The 16,009-nt window shown below is 50.1% G+C and overlaps 2 protein-coding genes across 6 annotated transcripts in view; one reads left to right on the forward strand and one right to left on the reverse strand.

Moving 5' to 3' along the window:
* The window catches only part of PUDP (pseudouridine 5'-phosphatase), a 67,281-nt gene extending 60,188 nt beyond the window's left edge, over positions 1–7,093 (reverse strand). The window contains exon 1 of one of the 3 annotated variants that reach the window (XM_070366318.1): positions 6,961–7,024. Coding sequence is in view for 1 of the 3 variants with exons in the window: in XM_070366319.1 (XP_070222420.1) it covers positions 6,961–7,030 (70 nt within the window). In the remaining 2 variants the exon portion in view is untranslated. Of the gene's footprint in view, positions 1–6,960 lie in introns of all 3 variants that reach the window. The other 2 variants (XM_070366319.1, XM_070366320.1) reach the window with 2 other exon arrangements.
* The window catches only part of STS (steroid sulfatase), a 163,923-nt gene continuing 154,332 nt past the window's right edge, over positions 6,419–16,009 (forward strand). For 2 of the 3 annotated variants that reach the window (XM_070366315.1, XM_070366317.1), the window contains exon 1: positions 6,419–6,588. Coding sequence is in view for 1 of the 3 variants with exons in the window: in XM_070366317.1 (XP_070222418.1) it covers positions 6,575–6,588 (14 nt within the window). In the remaining 2 variants the exon portion in view is untranslated. Of the gene's footprint in view, positions 6,589–12,319; positions 13,022–16,009 lie in introns of those variants that run through there. The other variant, XM_070366316.1, reaches the window with a different exon arrangement.

The raw sequence follows: 16,009 nt of genomic DNA on the forward strand, positions 1-16,009 counted from the left end.
CATAAAGACAAAAGGGACCAAAGAATCCCCAACACACAGCTTTTTCCAAGGAGAAGGAGGGAAAAACAGATTGAGAGAAAAAACGATGACTCCTCTCCTGAGATCGTAGCTTGTTTTCGCTGCTGAGATTCCAGAGGAAAGCACACCACGAGGAGGATAAGGAAGCTAGCAGAAAGCAAGGCAAGGATGCTCTGCACCTGCGCTGGCAGAAACCTGCTGAGAATTTTAGCTGTCTTGCCAGCTGGACCAAACTCCTGTCGACCTGCAGAATTCTGCAGTTTTGATCTCACCCTCTTCCCAGTTATTCTAGAAACAGGAGCCGCTGTGGTGGATAGGAACTGCTAATGGCAGGCACACACTGAAGGCTGACGAGGTTTGGGACTGTTAGGAAGCACAGCTTAACAGGCCTGAGTTTCCCCACCTTGGTCCCCTCTAGAGTCCTTTCTTATTCCTGATGGATTTTCTCGGACAAGCAACACGGTCTGTTGGTACCTTCACCTGCCCCTTGGTTGCTCAGTCGTGTCAGACTCTTGGTGACCCCATGGACTGTAGCCGCCAGGCTCCTCTGTCCCTGGGATTCTCCAGGGAAAAATACTGGAATGGGTTGCCATGCCCTTCTCCGAGGGATCTTCCCGAGCCAGGGATCGAACCCACGTCTCCTGCATTGCAGGCATATTCTTGACCTTTGGAGCCCTCAGGGAAGTAACCTACGAAAGTGCTAAAGCCATCTAAGGAGACTGTTTGTCATCAGCTGTGTGGAGGTTCCGGGGTCTAGACAATCTGGCATAGGGGACGTGAACAAAAGGACGACGGGTGACAGGGGACTCTGACCCCGTGTGAGGGGACTCTGACCCCGTGTGGGCACAGCTGTGAGCTGCTGAGCTCCAGAGAGGCCCTGCCTTCACCCAGAGGCACCCAGAAGCAGAACCGGGCCCTCCCACACCATCTCAAGGGCCATTACTGGGCAGGGACAAAGCTGCTGATGCTACTGCTAAGTCGCTTCAGTCGCGTCCGACTCTGTGAGACCCCATAGACGGCAGCCCACTAGGCTCCTCTGTCCCCGGGATTCTCCAGGCAAGAATACTGGAGTGGGTTGCCATTTCCTGCTCCAAGGCATGAAAGTGAAAAGTGAAAGTGAAGTCGCTCAGTCGTGCCCGACTCCTAGCGACCCCATGGACTGCAGACCACCAGGCTCTTCCGTCCATGGGATTTTCCAGGCAAGAGTACTGGAGTGGGGTGCCGCTGCCTTCTCCTAGGACAAAGCTATGGGAGTGCAAGCAGGTACACAACAGGCCATCCGCTCCTCTCCGTGACGGTGAATTAGAAGCCAGGTGTCACCCCTTAAAATCCGGCCATCTTGGACTCTGCTGGTGGCCCAGTGGTTAAGAGCGGTATTTCCCATGGGGGTGTGCAGGTTCAGTCCCTGGTGGGGAATCTAGGATCCCACATGTGGTGCTCAGTTTTGACCAGCTCTTTGTGCCCCCATGGACCGTAGCCCGCCAGGCTCCTCTGTCCAAGGGATTCCCCAGATACTGGAGCGGGTTGCCATTTCCTCTTCCAGCGTCTTCTGCATCTCCTCTACTGGCAGGCAGGTTCTTTACCACTGAGCCAAGGATCTCATATGTTGTGGGATTAAAAATAAATAAAAAAATCCTGCAATATCTGCATGTTTATGGAGACATGGTCAGTTATAATCAATACTGCAAATAATCATATTTTCCCTCACCCATCTATCACATTATTATTTTTCTGATTTTTTTTTAAGAATTTGAAAATAAGTTATTTTCCTAAGGCTGACTTTTTAAGGATTATAATTACTGCATCAAACTCCTAGAAAGCACATTATATGTATATCACATCTTACACATCCGCAGAATTCCTAATTCTCAATATGTTTAACATCCACCCTCCACCTGGCCCTGTTATCAAGGGCAATCATCAATGAATTGCTTCCTAAAACCCTGCACCTGGGTCATCCAACAAGGGAGGCCCTGGCCAAACGTGGCCAGTGAAGCCTGGAAACCTGGCTAGTTTGTGTGGAGATGCGTTCTGAGTGTCCAATACACACAGACTTCAAAGGCCAGGTAACAAAAATGAAGGTAAACTATCTCAATGATTTTTTTTAATTGATTATGTGTTGATTAACAATATTTTGGATGTGTTAGGACAGAAAAAGTTTCCATTCAAGCTCATTTCCTCTGTGTCTGTTTCCTTTTTTAACTTTGCTCTCTTACATGGTCCTACACCCTGTTTATTCAACTTCTATGCAGAGTACATCGTGAGAAACGCTGGACTGGAAGAAACACAAACTGGAATCAAGATTGCCAGGAGAAATATCAATAACCTCAGATATGAAGATGACACCACCCTTATGGCAGAAAATGAAGAGGAACTCAAAAGCCTCTTGATGAAGGTCAAAGTGGAGAGTGAAAAAGTTGGCTTAAAGCTCAACATTCAGAAAACGAAGATCATGGCATCCAGTCCCATCACTTCATGGGAAATAGATGGGGAAACAGTGGAACAGTGTCAGACTTTATTTTTCTGGGCTCCAAAATCACTGCAGATGGTGACTGCAGCCACGAAATTAAAAGACGCTTACTCCTTGGAAGGAAGTTATGACCAACCTAGATAGCATATTCAAAAGCAGAGACATTACTTTGCCAACAAAGGTCCATCTAGTCAAGGCTATGGTTTTTCCTGTGGTCATGTATGGATGTGAGAGTTGGACTGTGAAGAAGGCTGAGTGCCGAAGAATTGATGCTTTTGAACTGTGGTATTGGAGAAGACTCTTGAGAGTCCCTTGGACTGCAAGGAGATCCAACCAGTCCATTCTGAAGGAGATCAGCCCTGGGATTTCTTTGGAAGGAATGATGGTAAAGCTGAAACTCCAGTACTTTGGCCACCTCGTGCAAAGAGTTGACTCATTGGAAAAGACTCTGATGCTGGGAGGGATTGGGGGCAAGAGGAGAAGGGGACGACAGAGGATGAGATGGCTGGATGGCATCACTGACTCGATGGACTTGAGTCTGAGTGAACTCCAGGAGTTGGTGATGGACAGGGAGGCCTGGAGTGCTGCGATTCATGGGGTCACAAAGAGTCGGACACGACTGAACGACTGATCTGATCTGATCTGACGCCTATGAGATTGCAGGAGTCTGGACCACCAACTTTCCCCTCTCTTAAAGAGAGCCTCTTGTGCTCCTCAAGTCATTAAACAACTTCAGTTATTTAAGCAACAAGAAAATCCTTCCTGTTCAGGAGCTGAGTGTTTAATACTTGTATCTTCTTCCTTCAAAATCTTATCCTTGATCATAAATAATCTCAGTCCCCTCTGTCTCTGGGTCTAAATAGCATCTGAGGGCCAAAATTACTACCTAGCTCACAGATAATTGTTACCTGTGTCAACAAAAATCAAATTCCAAAGATTGAAAAGACAACAGCAGCAAACACTTCAAAAGCACTAGAAAGTAACCCTGGTGTTCTTGTCAGCATTCCTGCAACAATCTCCAGACTTCCTCATTGTCCACAAGCTTCGCCCTTCTCTAAGAATTCCTCACCCAACTCACTGTTTTCTGATCCACTTCTTGGAAAATTCAAGTACTGGGGCTAAAACAAACAAACAGAACTTCCTGGGAAAATGCATTTGGAATTCTGAAAAGCGGGCAGACCAAAAAAGAACTTATTATTAACTGATGACGCACTGTTATGCAAACAACAGACAAACTGAAGTCAGGCCCTTGAAAATTAGAACAGGTATGTGCTTCGTTGGTCAGTCGTGTCCGACTCTGCAACCCCATGGACTGCCTCCCACCAGGCTCCTCTGTCCATGGGGATTCTCCAGACAAGAATACTGGAGTGGGCTGCTATGCCCTCTTCTAAGGGACCTTCCCAACTCAGGGATCGAACACAGGTCCCCCACATTGCAAACAGATTCTTTACTGATTGGGCCACTAGGGAAGCCCTGCTGCTGCTGCTAAGTCACTTCAGTCGTGTCCAATTCTGTGCGACCCCACAGACGGCAGCCCACCAGGCTCCCCCGTCCCTGGGATTCTCCAGGCAAGAACACTGGAGTGGGTTGCCATTTCCTTCTCCAATGCGTGAAAGTGAAGTCACTCAGTCGTGTCCGACCCTCAGCGAACCCATGGACTGCAGCTTTCCAGGCTCCTCCATCCATGGGATTTTCCAGGCAAGAGTACTGAAATGGGGTGCCCTAGAACAGGTATAATCAAGCAGATTAAAGGAAGTAAAATATTGCATTCTGGAAACTGGTGTTTTATTCCAGACGTTTTGTAAAAAGTAACAGAATAACCAAAGGCGCATTTCTGAGAAAGTTCTGCAAGGCCTTACCACCTCCAGGAAGAGTCAGGGCAGAATGACGTAAAAGGGAGGAAAAGAGTTGGGTCTTATGTTCCCAAAGGCCACTAATCTTTGCTTCTCTGACTTGTTCAGAGGATTGGGTAACACAACTGCCAGTCCAATGCTTGACAAACCACTCAACTTGCCTTAACTAGTGAAGTGGAGACTGATAACTGAAAGTTGCTCAGTCGTGTCTGAGTCTTTTCGAACCCAGGGACTATACAGTCCACGGGATTCTCCAGGCCAGAATACTGGAGTGGATAGCCTTTCCCTTCTCCAGGGGATCTTCCCAACCCAGGGATTGAACCCAGGTCCCCCACACTGCAGGCAGATTCTTTACCAGCTGAGCCACCAGGGAAGCCCCTGGTTGATAACCCCTGCAATTACCACCACAGAAGTCACATTCATGGCTCCAGGGAACACGTATGTGTGTCTTGAGTGGGGATGAAGCACCAAGCTCATTTACAAGTTTAATAAATTTAACTTTAATGAGACACCTCAGTCTGCATTAAAATTCATGAGACTCCCAAAACATGTTCTCTAGACCTTTCATTAGAGGGTAAAGCATTTATTTGACAATTTAACTTGACCACCTGGGCAGGAAAACCCATGTCCACAAACTATACTTATGAATCCCAGAGGCCTTTTTGAAATTGAGTCACATCAGGTTTAGTGGCCACATACACTATTCCATCCAGTCAGTGACCTCGACAGGAACTTATTTTTCTCCCTTAGGAATTCACTGGTTTACAGTTCTGTGCTATGCTATGTGCTAAGTTGCTTAGTCACATCTGACTGTTTGCAACCCCACGGGCTGTAGTCCGCCAGGCTCCTCTCTCCATGGGATTGCTCAGGGTGGGTATGCCATACGTTCCTCCAGGGGATCTTCCCCACCCAGGGATCCAACCCACATCTCATGAGTCTCCTGCACTGCAGGCGGATTCTTTATTGCTGAGCCACCTGGGAAGCCCTGGGTCCGTGAAAAGAAATAAGAGACTGGTTTTTGTGTGCCTTTAAAAAAACAGCCCCATTATTGAACCGAGTTACATGATCACAGGGGCAAGGTCACACTCACTCTCATTAAGCTGAGCGCAGCACTTTTATTTAGAACTAGATTGATCTGTAACCATTTCTCAGCTCTGTTCCTTATTAGCTGTGTGACCTTGGGCAAGTCACTTTATCTCTCTGAGCTGTGCAAGCTTTTCCTTTCAGTTAGTCAACATAAATATTTTCTCCCACATTGCAGGATTTTACGAGAGGAAGCATTAAAGTACATGAAAGTCTTACCTGGTGGTTCAGACGCTAAAGAATCTGCTTGCAATGCAGGAGACTGGGGTGCGACCCCTGGACAGGGAAGATTCCCCTGGAGAAGGAAATGGCAACCCATTCCAGTGTTCTTGCCTGGAGAATCCCCATAGACACAGGGAGCCTGGCAGGCTACAGTCCATGGAGTTGCAGAGTCGGAGACGGCTGAATGACTACCACACACACATTAAAAGTACACACACCTCCACCAAATCAGTAGTCTACATAAAGTATGCACACATTTTTACAGTTCTGTGAAACATTCTGGAGACTGAGGTCAGGAACACGCAGGCCCTAACGTCGTGTAACACTTGGCACCGTTATGGAAAAAATGGCCCAAGCCGTAGGCTGCACTCAGGGCAGTTAGCGGGCTCTTGAGTTATAAAAAGTGAGTGCTTTCTATGAATCCTGCTTGAATTCCGTTTCGGTTGGTGGAGGTCACACCTACCACCAAGCCACTGCAGGACAAGTTCGGAGGGGGTGCGCGGGATTGCTAAACCACTCCAAACCCTGGGCGCTGTATGCATCTCCAACTTTCCGACACTTGGGTTAAATAAGTGCAGATTCTGATTGGGCAGCGGCGGGGTGGGGACCCGGGCACCGCACTGCAAAGAGGCTGCCCGCTCGGATGTCCGTGCTGGGAGTCCCTCGGCCCAGCCGGACCTCTGAGCAGGGCTCCATCACTACCATCACCTCCTCCTCAGCACAAGACACTGGGGGTCAGGAGCGTTTGCAGTGGCCGTGGCGCGGTCCCTTGCACTGCGGAGAGCGTTTCAGCAGCAACCCCGCTTGCATGGCACTCCCGCCTTCCGGCTAGGTCACCCCCAAACGCTTGCAGACGTCGGCAGAGGCTCCCGCGCCCGCCCCCCACACCCCCAAATCGGCGGATGGAGGACCATGTCCTGCCTGTAAGATGCTACCAACCAGGTGCGTGCACCTCAGAGGGCAGAGCCCCGGCAGGGCCCCGGGGAGCTCGGGGCGCAGACAGGGCAACTGAGGCTGGGTGGCTGCGCGCAGCGCTCGCGGCCTCTGGGGTGGGGGGTGGGGGACCTCACCAAGAAACTCCACAGCCAGCGCGGTGGTCCCTGAGCGCGCCGGCCCCCCCAGCGCGGCGCGGCCGCCGGAAGTGCCCGGGAGCCGTCTACGCTGCAGCCCCGGGCGGGCGACCCGCCCGAGGTGACCGAGGGGTCTCCTCACACCGCTCCGTCGTGGCCCCCCGACCCCGGCGCTGAGGGCCTGCGTTTCCCGTCCCGCCAATCCCCAGACAGCTCTGGCGGGAGGCGGCCGCAGGCTACCCACCCAGAAGGAGGCCGTCCATGTCAAAAAGCAGGTGGGTGACGGGACGCGGAAGGGGTACGGGCGCCGCCATTTCTCTGCCGACTCGCGGGGTGGGCGGGGGGAGAGGGAGGGCGGGGAGGAGGCGCCGGCAGGCGCGCTCCCGGCCTGCCCCGCGCGTCCCGAGCCGTTCTGCGCACGCGCGGCCCCCGGGCAGCCTCCTCGCGCCCTTGCCCCCATCCTCCCGCCACGGGCTGCTCCCGCACGTACGCGCGCTCTGGCCTGGCGCGCGCGCATCCCGAGCCCTTCTGCGCACGCGCGGTCCCGAGCCTCCTCCTTCTCCTCCTCCTCCTCCTGTCGCCCGCGCCCCCGAAGCTGCTCCCGCGCACGCGCGCTGCGGCCAGCCCCTTGCGCCGGCAGCCGCTCTGCGCACGCGCGCCTCTCGCCTCCTCGCGCGGTCCACTCGGAAAGCGCGCGCTCTGAGCCACACAGCTCCTCGGCGTGTGCCGGCGGCCGGCCTCCTCGCAAAGCTCCCGAGACGCGCCCTGGGCCTCCTGTCCGCGTCCACCCACCCGGGTCACTTCTCACCCGTGAAAACGGGCCGCCGCGTCGCTAGTCCAGGGGTCAGCGCGTACAGCTCGAATTTGGAACGCGCCTGAAGAGGGAGGAAGGGAGGCAGGGAGGGAGGGCACAGAGGTTCGACCGCGCTTGAAGTGCTTCTCTTTTCAGAGCCAGCAAGTTCATGGGCAGCAGGGTGGCCTTAGTCATGGGGTCCCCCCCGCGGGGACTTCGGCCCAGGCCCCGGAGCGCCTGTCCCCAAACTCTTGGCAAGTTTCCCTTTCAGTTTATAGCCGCCCCCACCCCGCCACCTCGGCTTTGGCAGGAAGCGTGAGCAATGGCGCGCGGGTCCCCCTCCTTGAGCGCCTGTATCGCCGAGCAACCCTGGCTGGTGCCTCTCCCGGAGCGATTCCGCAGCCGAAGTCTGATAGCAGAGAGCCGGCATCGGTTCGGTTCAGTTCAGTCGCTCAGTCGTGTCCCGACTCACTGCGACCCCCATGGACTGCAGGACAGCCAGGCTTCCCTGTCCATCACCAACTCCCGAGACTTACTCCAAAAGTGTGTTGTCAAAGTTGTTAGTTTCTCAGTCGTGCCCGACTCTTGGCGACCCCATGGACTGCAGCCCACCAGGCTCCTTGGTCCATGGGATTTTCCAGGCAAGGGTACTGGAGTGGGTTACCATTTCCTTCTCCAGGGGATCGTCCCAAGCCAGGGATTGAACCCCAGTCTCTTGCACCGCAGGCAGATTATTTACCGACTGAGCTCCGAGGGAAGCCCTTACTCAAACATGTCCATGGAGTGGGTGATGCCATCCAACCACCTTATCCTCTGTTGTCCCCTTCTCCCACCTTCAATCTTTCCTAGCATCATGGTCTTTTCCAGTGAGTCAGTTTTTCGAATCAGGTGGCCAAAAGATTGTAGCTTCAGCTTCAGCATCTGCCCTTAAGATGAATATTCAGGACTTATTTCCTTTAGGATGGACTGGTTGGAGCTCCTTGCTGTCCAAGGGACTCTGAGGCTTCCCTGGTAGCTCAGTTGGTAAAGAGCCAGAATAAGACATCTTAAATGCCTTGCCCGTTTTTGCCTTGTATATCTCATCTGCTTTGATTACTGAGTTTTATTCCCCTCCCCGCCCCAAACTGTCTGAAGGCAAGCTGAAAAGCAGCATTTCTTTTTTTTTTTTCCTTCCCACTCTCAGAAATACCTTCCCCCAACCCATTTCTATTATTGTTAGCTGGTGTTGTAAATGCATGTTGGCAAATGGGCTTCCAGGGTGGCTCAGATGGTAAAGAATCCGCCTGCAATGGGGGAGACCTGGGTTCGATCCCTAGGTTGGGAAGATTCCCCTGGAGAAGGGAATGGCTACCCACTCCAGTATTCAGGTCTGGAGAAGTTCACAGACAGAGGAGCCTGGCAGGCTACAGTGCATGGAGTTGCAAGGAGTCAGGAGAGGACTGACTGCATTTTCAAATGCATGTTTAAACATAAAGATAGGATCTTTCAAGAGGCAGAAATAAGAAAGCTGCAGAGACTTTAAAATGTGAGCGTTGTATTTCTGGTGAAGTGTGTCAACTGGGCACTCAGACAGCTTAGTTTAGCACATATCAGCATTAAACCTCTGTGCCTGCCTTTCTGTGTGCATGAAACAAAAGCGTTACATGATGCAAGCCAGGGCAAGCTGTTCAGTTTAGTCACTGTCGTGTCCGACTCTTTGTGACCCCATGGACTGGGCAGGCAGTTGGAAGTGGCAAATAGAATATGCTCAGTTAACTTATGTCTTTTTGTCAAGCTGTGGCTGTGACAAAACGTTCCCTGGTTTCATCCAATCATGATTTCCTGTTGAGGACGCTGGACCTCAGGGCAGTTCATCAGCCAGTTAGTGAGCAGACTCTGCCCCAAATGCGCTGCTGCTGCTAAGTCGCTTCAGTCGTGTCCGACTCTGTACGACTCCATAGACAGCAGCCCACTAGGGTCCTCTGTCCACAGGATTCTCTAAGCAAGAATACTGGAGTGGGTTTCCGTTTCCTCCTCCTCCAAATGTGCTAGGCTGCTGTATGGAAGGACCACAGAGTGGGTAGATGCAACCACATGAAGTCAGTGCCTCCCAGTTCTGAAGGCCAAAAGTCCGGGATCAGAGGCTGGACAGGGTTAATGCCTTCTGAGAAAAGAGATGGTGCCAGGCCTCTCTCCTTGGCTCCTACACAGCCGTCTTATCTCTTTATCTAATCATCTTATCTTCTGTCCGTGCATCTGTTTCCATGTCCACATTCCCCTTTTTATAAGGACACCAGTCATCCAGGATTGCCACCCAGACTCATGACCACGTTCTCATTTAATTACCTATGTCAAGACCTTTTTTTTTTTAAGACATTCTCTTCGGGTAAGGTCACACTGAGGTACTGGTGGTCAGGACTCCTACACTATTATTTTTTTTATATGTATTATATTTATTTATTTGGCTCTTCTGGGTCTCCGTTGCAGCCTGTGGGATCTTCAGTCTTCGTTGTGGCATCTTGTTTTTTTTAGTTGCAGCATGTGAGTTTCCAGCGGACAGAATCTAGTTTCCTGTGTGCACGCATGCTCAGTCCCTTCAGTCGTGTCTGACTCTGTGATCCCGCGCACTGTAGCCCGCCAGGCTCGACCTCTGTCCGTGGGATTCTCCAGGCAAGAACACTGGAGCGGGTTGCCGTTTCCTTCTTTCAGGGGATCCTCCCCGCCTATCAAACCCAGGTGCCATGCATTGAGGCAGGGGGTCTTAGCCACTGGACCACCAGAGAAGTCCCTCCTATGCAGGGTTTTTTTGTTTTGTTTTTTTGTTTTTTGAGGGGCACACAATTCAACGTGGAACACAGTTATTCCATAGATATTGGGGGCCTCCTGTCTGCCCAGGCTCACCTGTTGGACCCTTTAGAATTCTTGCTCAGCTTCTTTCCATTTTTAGAAATGTAAATGGACACACAAAGAAGAAAGTTCCTCTTCTTCTCTGGTTGTAACAACTTTGTTGATTCCTTAGACAAAAGGAGTGTTTTCAAAAGGGAAAGGAAAAAAAAAAAGGCTCCAATGCCAGGGTTAAGAATTGGAAACAGCAAGGGTAAGGCGGGAGCTAGAGGAAAGCTCTGTGTTAGGGAAAGGGGGCTCCTTAGAAGGTGCTTACAGAGTTGCCTGGGTTTGGACGCTTTGTGACGATTCGCTGCAAAAATAAGCGGACACAGATGCAGGTGATGAAGGCGTGAGATACTGAAAGGTTGTTGTTGAATCACGCGAATACACCGGGATTCTTGGCCCCCGGAGGAGAAGAATTCAATCTGGGGCCAAAGACGAGGCTTGATCGCTCAGAGCTTTTGTGTAATAAAGTTTTATTAAAGTATAAAGGAGATAGAGAAAGCTTCTGACATAGGCATCAGAAGGGGGCAGAAAGAGTACCCCCCTGCTAGTCTTCAGCTGGATGTTATATAGTCACTAGCAGTCTGTTAATGAAAGAAAGGAATGTTTTAAAATTCAGAATGGCACCAGGCCCCTCACCCATAAGATGCATTTTGGGATAATCTTGGCACCAAATGGTTTATCCTGGGCCATAAAATGATTAACTTGAATCTTGAAGAAGGGCAGACCACCATACAAATAGTTTCATTTACATAGATTAGGGGAACAATATCTGAGTATAACATACTGGTTTGTAGAGTAGGTTCTGGGCCAAGAGGCGGAACCGACTTGGAGACAGAGTTTGGGGTAAAGGCATAGCACATTAGCATAGCTTAAGACAAACATTTCCATAAGAAAAAGGCATTGGTTATCTCTAGGCTCAAGAATAGCTAACTTCAGGTGAAACCAGGTGTCATTATGGCAACACAGTGTTTTAAGAGAAACCTCCCTTTAAATGTGTATAGAGAAGGAAAAAATATTGCTAGTTTGTTTCCTCCTGCTGCTTAAGAGAGATAAAAATGTCTGACACTTGCAGGCTATTTCCTCCATTTGGAGACCCCTGGCCTTCCTGCCTGTTACCCTCTCAATACCCTGGCACAGAGATACTTGGAGGTTCCCCTTGCCCCGTTTCAGCCACTGCAGCCCTGGGCACATCTCGGCACACAATCCGGTTTGTTCACTTACAGGAAACGGATGCGCTGGCAGAGGAGAGTTTCCCTTTCACGGAGGCTAAGCGGGCAAAATCTCAGGGTAGTGCAGTTGTAGATGAGTTACATTAGGAAACTTCTCCCACAAGGCTTGAAAACATGGCTCAGGTCATTTTTTTTTTAAAGTCTTCTTTTCCACACCCTTCAGAAACGTCTCTTGCCCACAATGGAAGACACCTCAAAATATCAACAACCATGAGAAAACTGAGTCATGTGTCTTTGTCACAAGCTCGACTAGAAACAAAACAGGAAAATGTGTTCTATTCAAGTGGTTACTACGCATGTCATTAGGTATTGTTTGTTCTTGTTGTTTAGTCACTGATCTGTGTCCGACTCTTTGCGACTGCGAGGACCGCCAGGCTCCTCTGTCCTTGGAATTCTCCAGGCAAGAATTCTAGAGTGGGTCGCCATTTTCCTCCTGCAGGGCAATCTTTCCCACCCAGGGATCAAACCCGCATCTCCTGCATTGGCAGGTGGATTCTTTACCACTGCGCCACCTGGAATCGCCCCAGAATATATATACATATATGTATGTGAGTGAAGTCGTTCAGTCGTGTCCAACTCTGTGTGACCCCATGGACTGTAGCCCACCAGGCTCCTCCGTCCATGGAATTTTCCAAGCAAGAAGACTGGAGTGGGTTGCCATTTCCTTCTCCAGGAGATCTTCCCATCCCAGGGACTGAACCCGGGTTTCCCTCACTGTAGGCAGACGCTTTACCGTCTGAGCCACCAGGGAAGTCCACTCTATATACAGTATCACCTTGTTTCTTTTTTTAAAAAAATTATTTGTTTACTGGCTGTGCCGGGGCTTCATCGCTTCAGGAGAGCTACTTTCTCGTGGCAATGCACGGGCTGTGCTTGCGATGGCTTCTCTTGTCGCACAGCGAGGGCTCTAGGCATGGCGGCTTCAGTCGTTGCACCACAAGGGCTCAGAGTTGTGGCCCACGAGCTTAGTTGCCGCGCCACATGTGGGATCTTCCCAGACCGGAGATCAAACGGGTGTCCCTTGCGTTGCAAGGCAGGCTCTTCACCCGTGGACCATCAGGGAAGCCCACAGCCCCAGCTTACATCAGCTTCCTTATTTTGCTGCCTTGGTTCTTCTGGCTGTATGTTTCCTTTGAGTGTATTTGGAGAGCCGCGTAGAAGCCAGGTTTTCTTTGGAAGCAGTTCCAGCCCTGCAGATGACCCTCAGCGGCTTCCAGTTTCCTTCCGTAGCTCTGTCTGCCCTGCTCCTAGCAAGTGTGAGGCTGATGGGTGAGGCCCGACCTGCAGGTTACACGTACAGAGCACCACATTGCCTCCATCACAGCGGCTGAGCCGAGTTCAAAAGGGCTTTGCTGACTCAAGACACAGGAAACATCTGGGGCTGCTACTGGCAGGAGCAGACGGACTTTGTGGTGAGTTTGGGAGATGCCAGCATGTCCCCTCCAGGTGCAACGGTTCCATGCTTGACAGTCCTTTAGCTGGAGAACTCACAGGGGAGCAGCTTGAAAGTTTAAGGTATAGGAGATGGAAGACAGGCATCAGAGTACTGATATCTTTTTTTTTTTTTTTTGAGAATAAAATGTATTTATTTTAACTGGAGGGTAATTGATGTGGTTTTTGCCATGCATCGACATAAATCAGCCACGGGTGTACATGTGTCCCCCATCCCGAACCCCATTTTTTTATGTGGGCCATTTTTTTTAAGTCTTTATTGAATTTCTTACAATATCACTTCTGTTGTTTATGTTGTGGTTTTTTGGCCCCAAGGCTTGTGAGATCTTAGCTTCCTGACCAGGGATCAGACCCGCCCCCGCCCCCCTCCGCCCCCTGCTTTGGAAGGCAAAGTCTCAACCAGGGGACGGCCAGGGAAGTCCCAAAGTACCAATGTCTTGAGTGGAACTTTGATGTCTTTATGTATATAATAGCATATCTGTTATATACATAAAATACGTATTTTATATGTGCTCTGTGCTCAGTCGCTCAGTCGTGTCTAACCTTTTGTGACCCTTTGGACTGTAGCCTGCCAGGCTCCGCTATCCATGGGACTTTTCAGGCGAGAATACTAGAGCTATTTTCCCCTTCCTGGGAATCTTCCCTACCCAGGTATCCAACCAGCAGGTCCTGCGTTTCCTGCATAGCAGTCTCTGAGCCATCAGGGAAAGTCCTTATGTATGGATGGATAGAAATATACATAAAATATATCCATGTGTACATAAGCTATGTACATACATGCATGTAAAGTGTGGATCTACATAAACATACATTATTTGGGAAAAACCCTGATGCTGGGAAAGATTGAGGGCAGGAGGAGAAGGGGACGACAGAGGATGAGATGGTGGGATGGCATCACTGACTCGATGCATGTGAATTTGAGCAAACTCCGGGAGTTGGTAATGGACAGGGAGGCCTGGCGTGCTGCAGTCCATGGGGTCGCAAAGAGTCGGACACAACTGAGCGACTGAACTGAACTGAACCACCCTCGTGACCTCGTCTAAGTCTAATTACTTCCCTGGGAGTTATAAGAAATACCTGTTTGGTCTTCATTCCATTTCAGGCAGCTCCTGGAGCCCTCGCAATTTCTTAAGTGAAGAAAGAGATAAAGGTGTCTTTTGTTGTGTTAATAAGGTGACTCTTGCAAAGCAGCTAATTGTGGGGACTGGTTGCCAGGGGAACCAATTTGCTTTCTTTTTTTTTTTTTTAATTTTATTTAATTAATTAGTTTTGGCTGTGCTGGGTCTTTGTTGCTGTGTGAGCTTTTCTCTAGTTGAGACAAGGAGGAGCTACTCTCTAATTGTGGGGCCCAGGCTTCTCAATGCAGTGGCTTCTTTTGCTGCAGAGCACAGGCCCTAGGGTACCTGGGTTTCAGTAATTGCAGCTCCGGGTCACTGGAACACAGGCTCAGGAGTTGTGGCACACGGGCTCAGTTGCTTCTCAGCATGTGGGATCTTTCCAAACCAGAGATCTAATCTGTGTGGCCTGCATTGTCAGGCAGATTCTTTACCACCGAGCCACCAGGGAAGCGCCAGATAGATTTTCTCATGAGAGCCTCAGAAGGTTCAGAATCACCCACAGCATCCAAGGAAGGGTGAGGGGCTGGAGGTTGAACCAACCACCCATGGCCAATGGTGTAATCAGTACGCCCACATAGTAAAGCCTCCATAAAAACACGCAGTGAACCCATGGAGGTGATGGGACAATGGTTCCCTGGCGAGGGTGTGGGAGCTCCGTGTCCTTTCCACGTACCTCCATATCCTTTCCCGGTGCGTCTCTGGCTGTTCCACAGTTGTATCCATTTATAATAAACCAGTGAACCCGAAAGTAACTTGTTTTCCTGAGTTCTGTGAGCCACTGTAGGAAATGAAACTCAAGGAGGTGGTTGGAGGAACTTGGGGCCTCAAGCTGGTCAGTCGGAAGGACAGGTGACTATGTGGACTTTTGATTGATGTCTGAAAGAGGTGGGGTTGGGTGGGGGGCAGTTTGGTGGGACGGAGCCCTTACACTGTGGGATCCAATGCTGTCTCGCAGTAGACAGATCAGAATTGAGTTGAGATGTGGATACAACAGACACCCCAGAGGTGTTGGGGAACTGCTTCTCCAAGGTGTCTTTTTTTGTGTTGATAAGGTGACTTTTGCAAAGCAGCTAATTGTGGGGACTGGTTTTCCCCTTGAAAACCCTGCAGTCAGAGCTGATATCAGAACTAAACTCCTATGGATAAACAGCAAGGCCCAAATGTATAGCCCAATGACCTATATTCGATATCCTGTGATAAACCGTCATGGAAGAGAATATGAAAAAAGAATGTATTCATACATGTGTATAAGTGAGTCAGTTTGCTGTACAGCAGAAATTAACACAGGATTTTAATTCAACAGTGCTAACCCTAACCCACCCCAGTATTCTTGCCTGGAAAATTCCATGGGCAGAGGAGCCTGGCGGGCTACAGTCCATGGGTGTCTGAGCAACTGAACAGACATACATACTTCAATTAAACTGTCACAGCATTTCTTAATCCACTATACCCCAATACAAAATAAAAAGTAAAAAAAAAAAAAAGGGGGCTCTAAATGAGCTTTAAAAAATATAGAAAATTACAAGTAAATGCTCAAAGATCCCACCTCCATATCCTAGCTCACTGGGGGTTACGGCTTCCAGCTAGGAGTTTTAGGGGGACTCAAACGTTCTGTCCATCAGAGAATATCGTCTTCTGTTCTTTAAAAAAATCGGTAACCCAGGTTGTCTGCTTACTTCTGTCCTATGTAGAGTGACTGCAGGTTGGTTACCCGGTTTCACACTGACAGCCCTGCAGGCAGGGAGCGTTTCCCCCGCAGGTTTTTACGGGGACCCACCACCAGCCTATCTTGAGCTACCACCCAATCGTGCAGAGTTAGGAGACCATCCA

The sequence above is a fragment of the Bos mutus genome, chromosome X (genome assembly GCF_027580195.1).
Source record: "Bos mutus isolate GX-2022 chromosome X, NWIPB_WYAK_1.1, whole genome shotgun sequence".
Lineage (NCBI taxonomy): Eukaryota > Metazoa > Chordata > Mammalia > Artiodactyla > Bovidae > Bos > Bos mutus.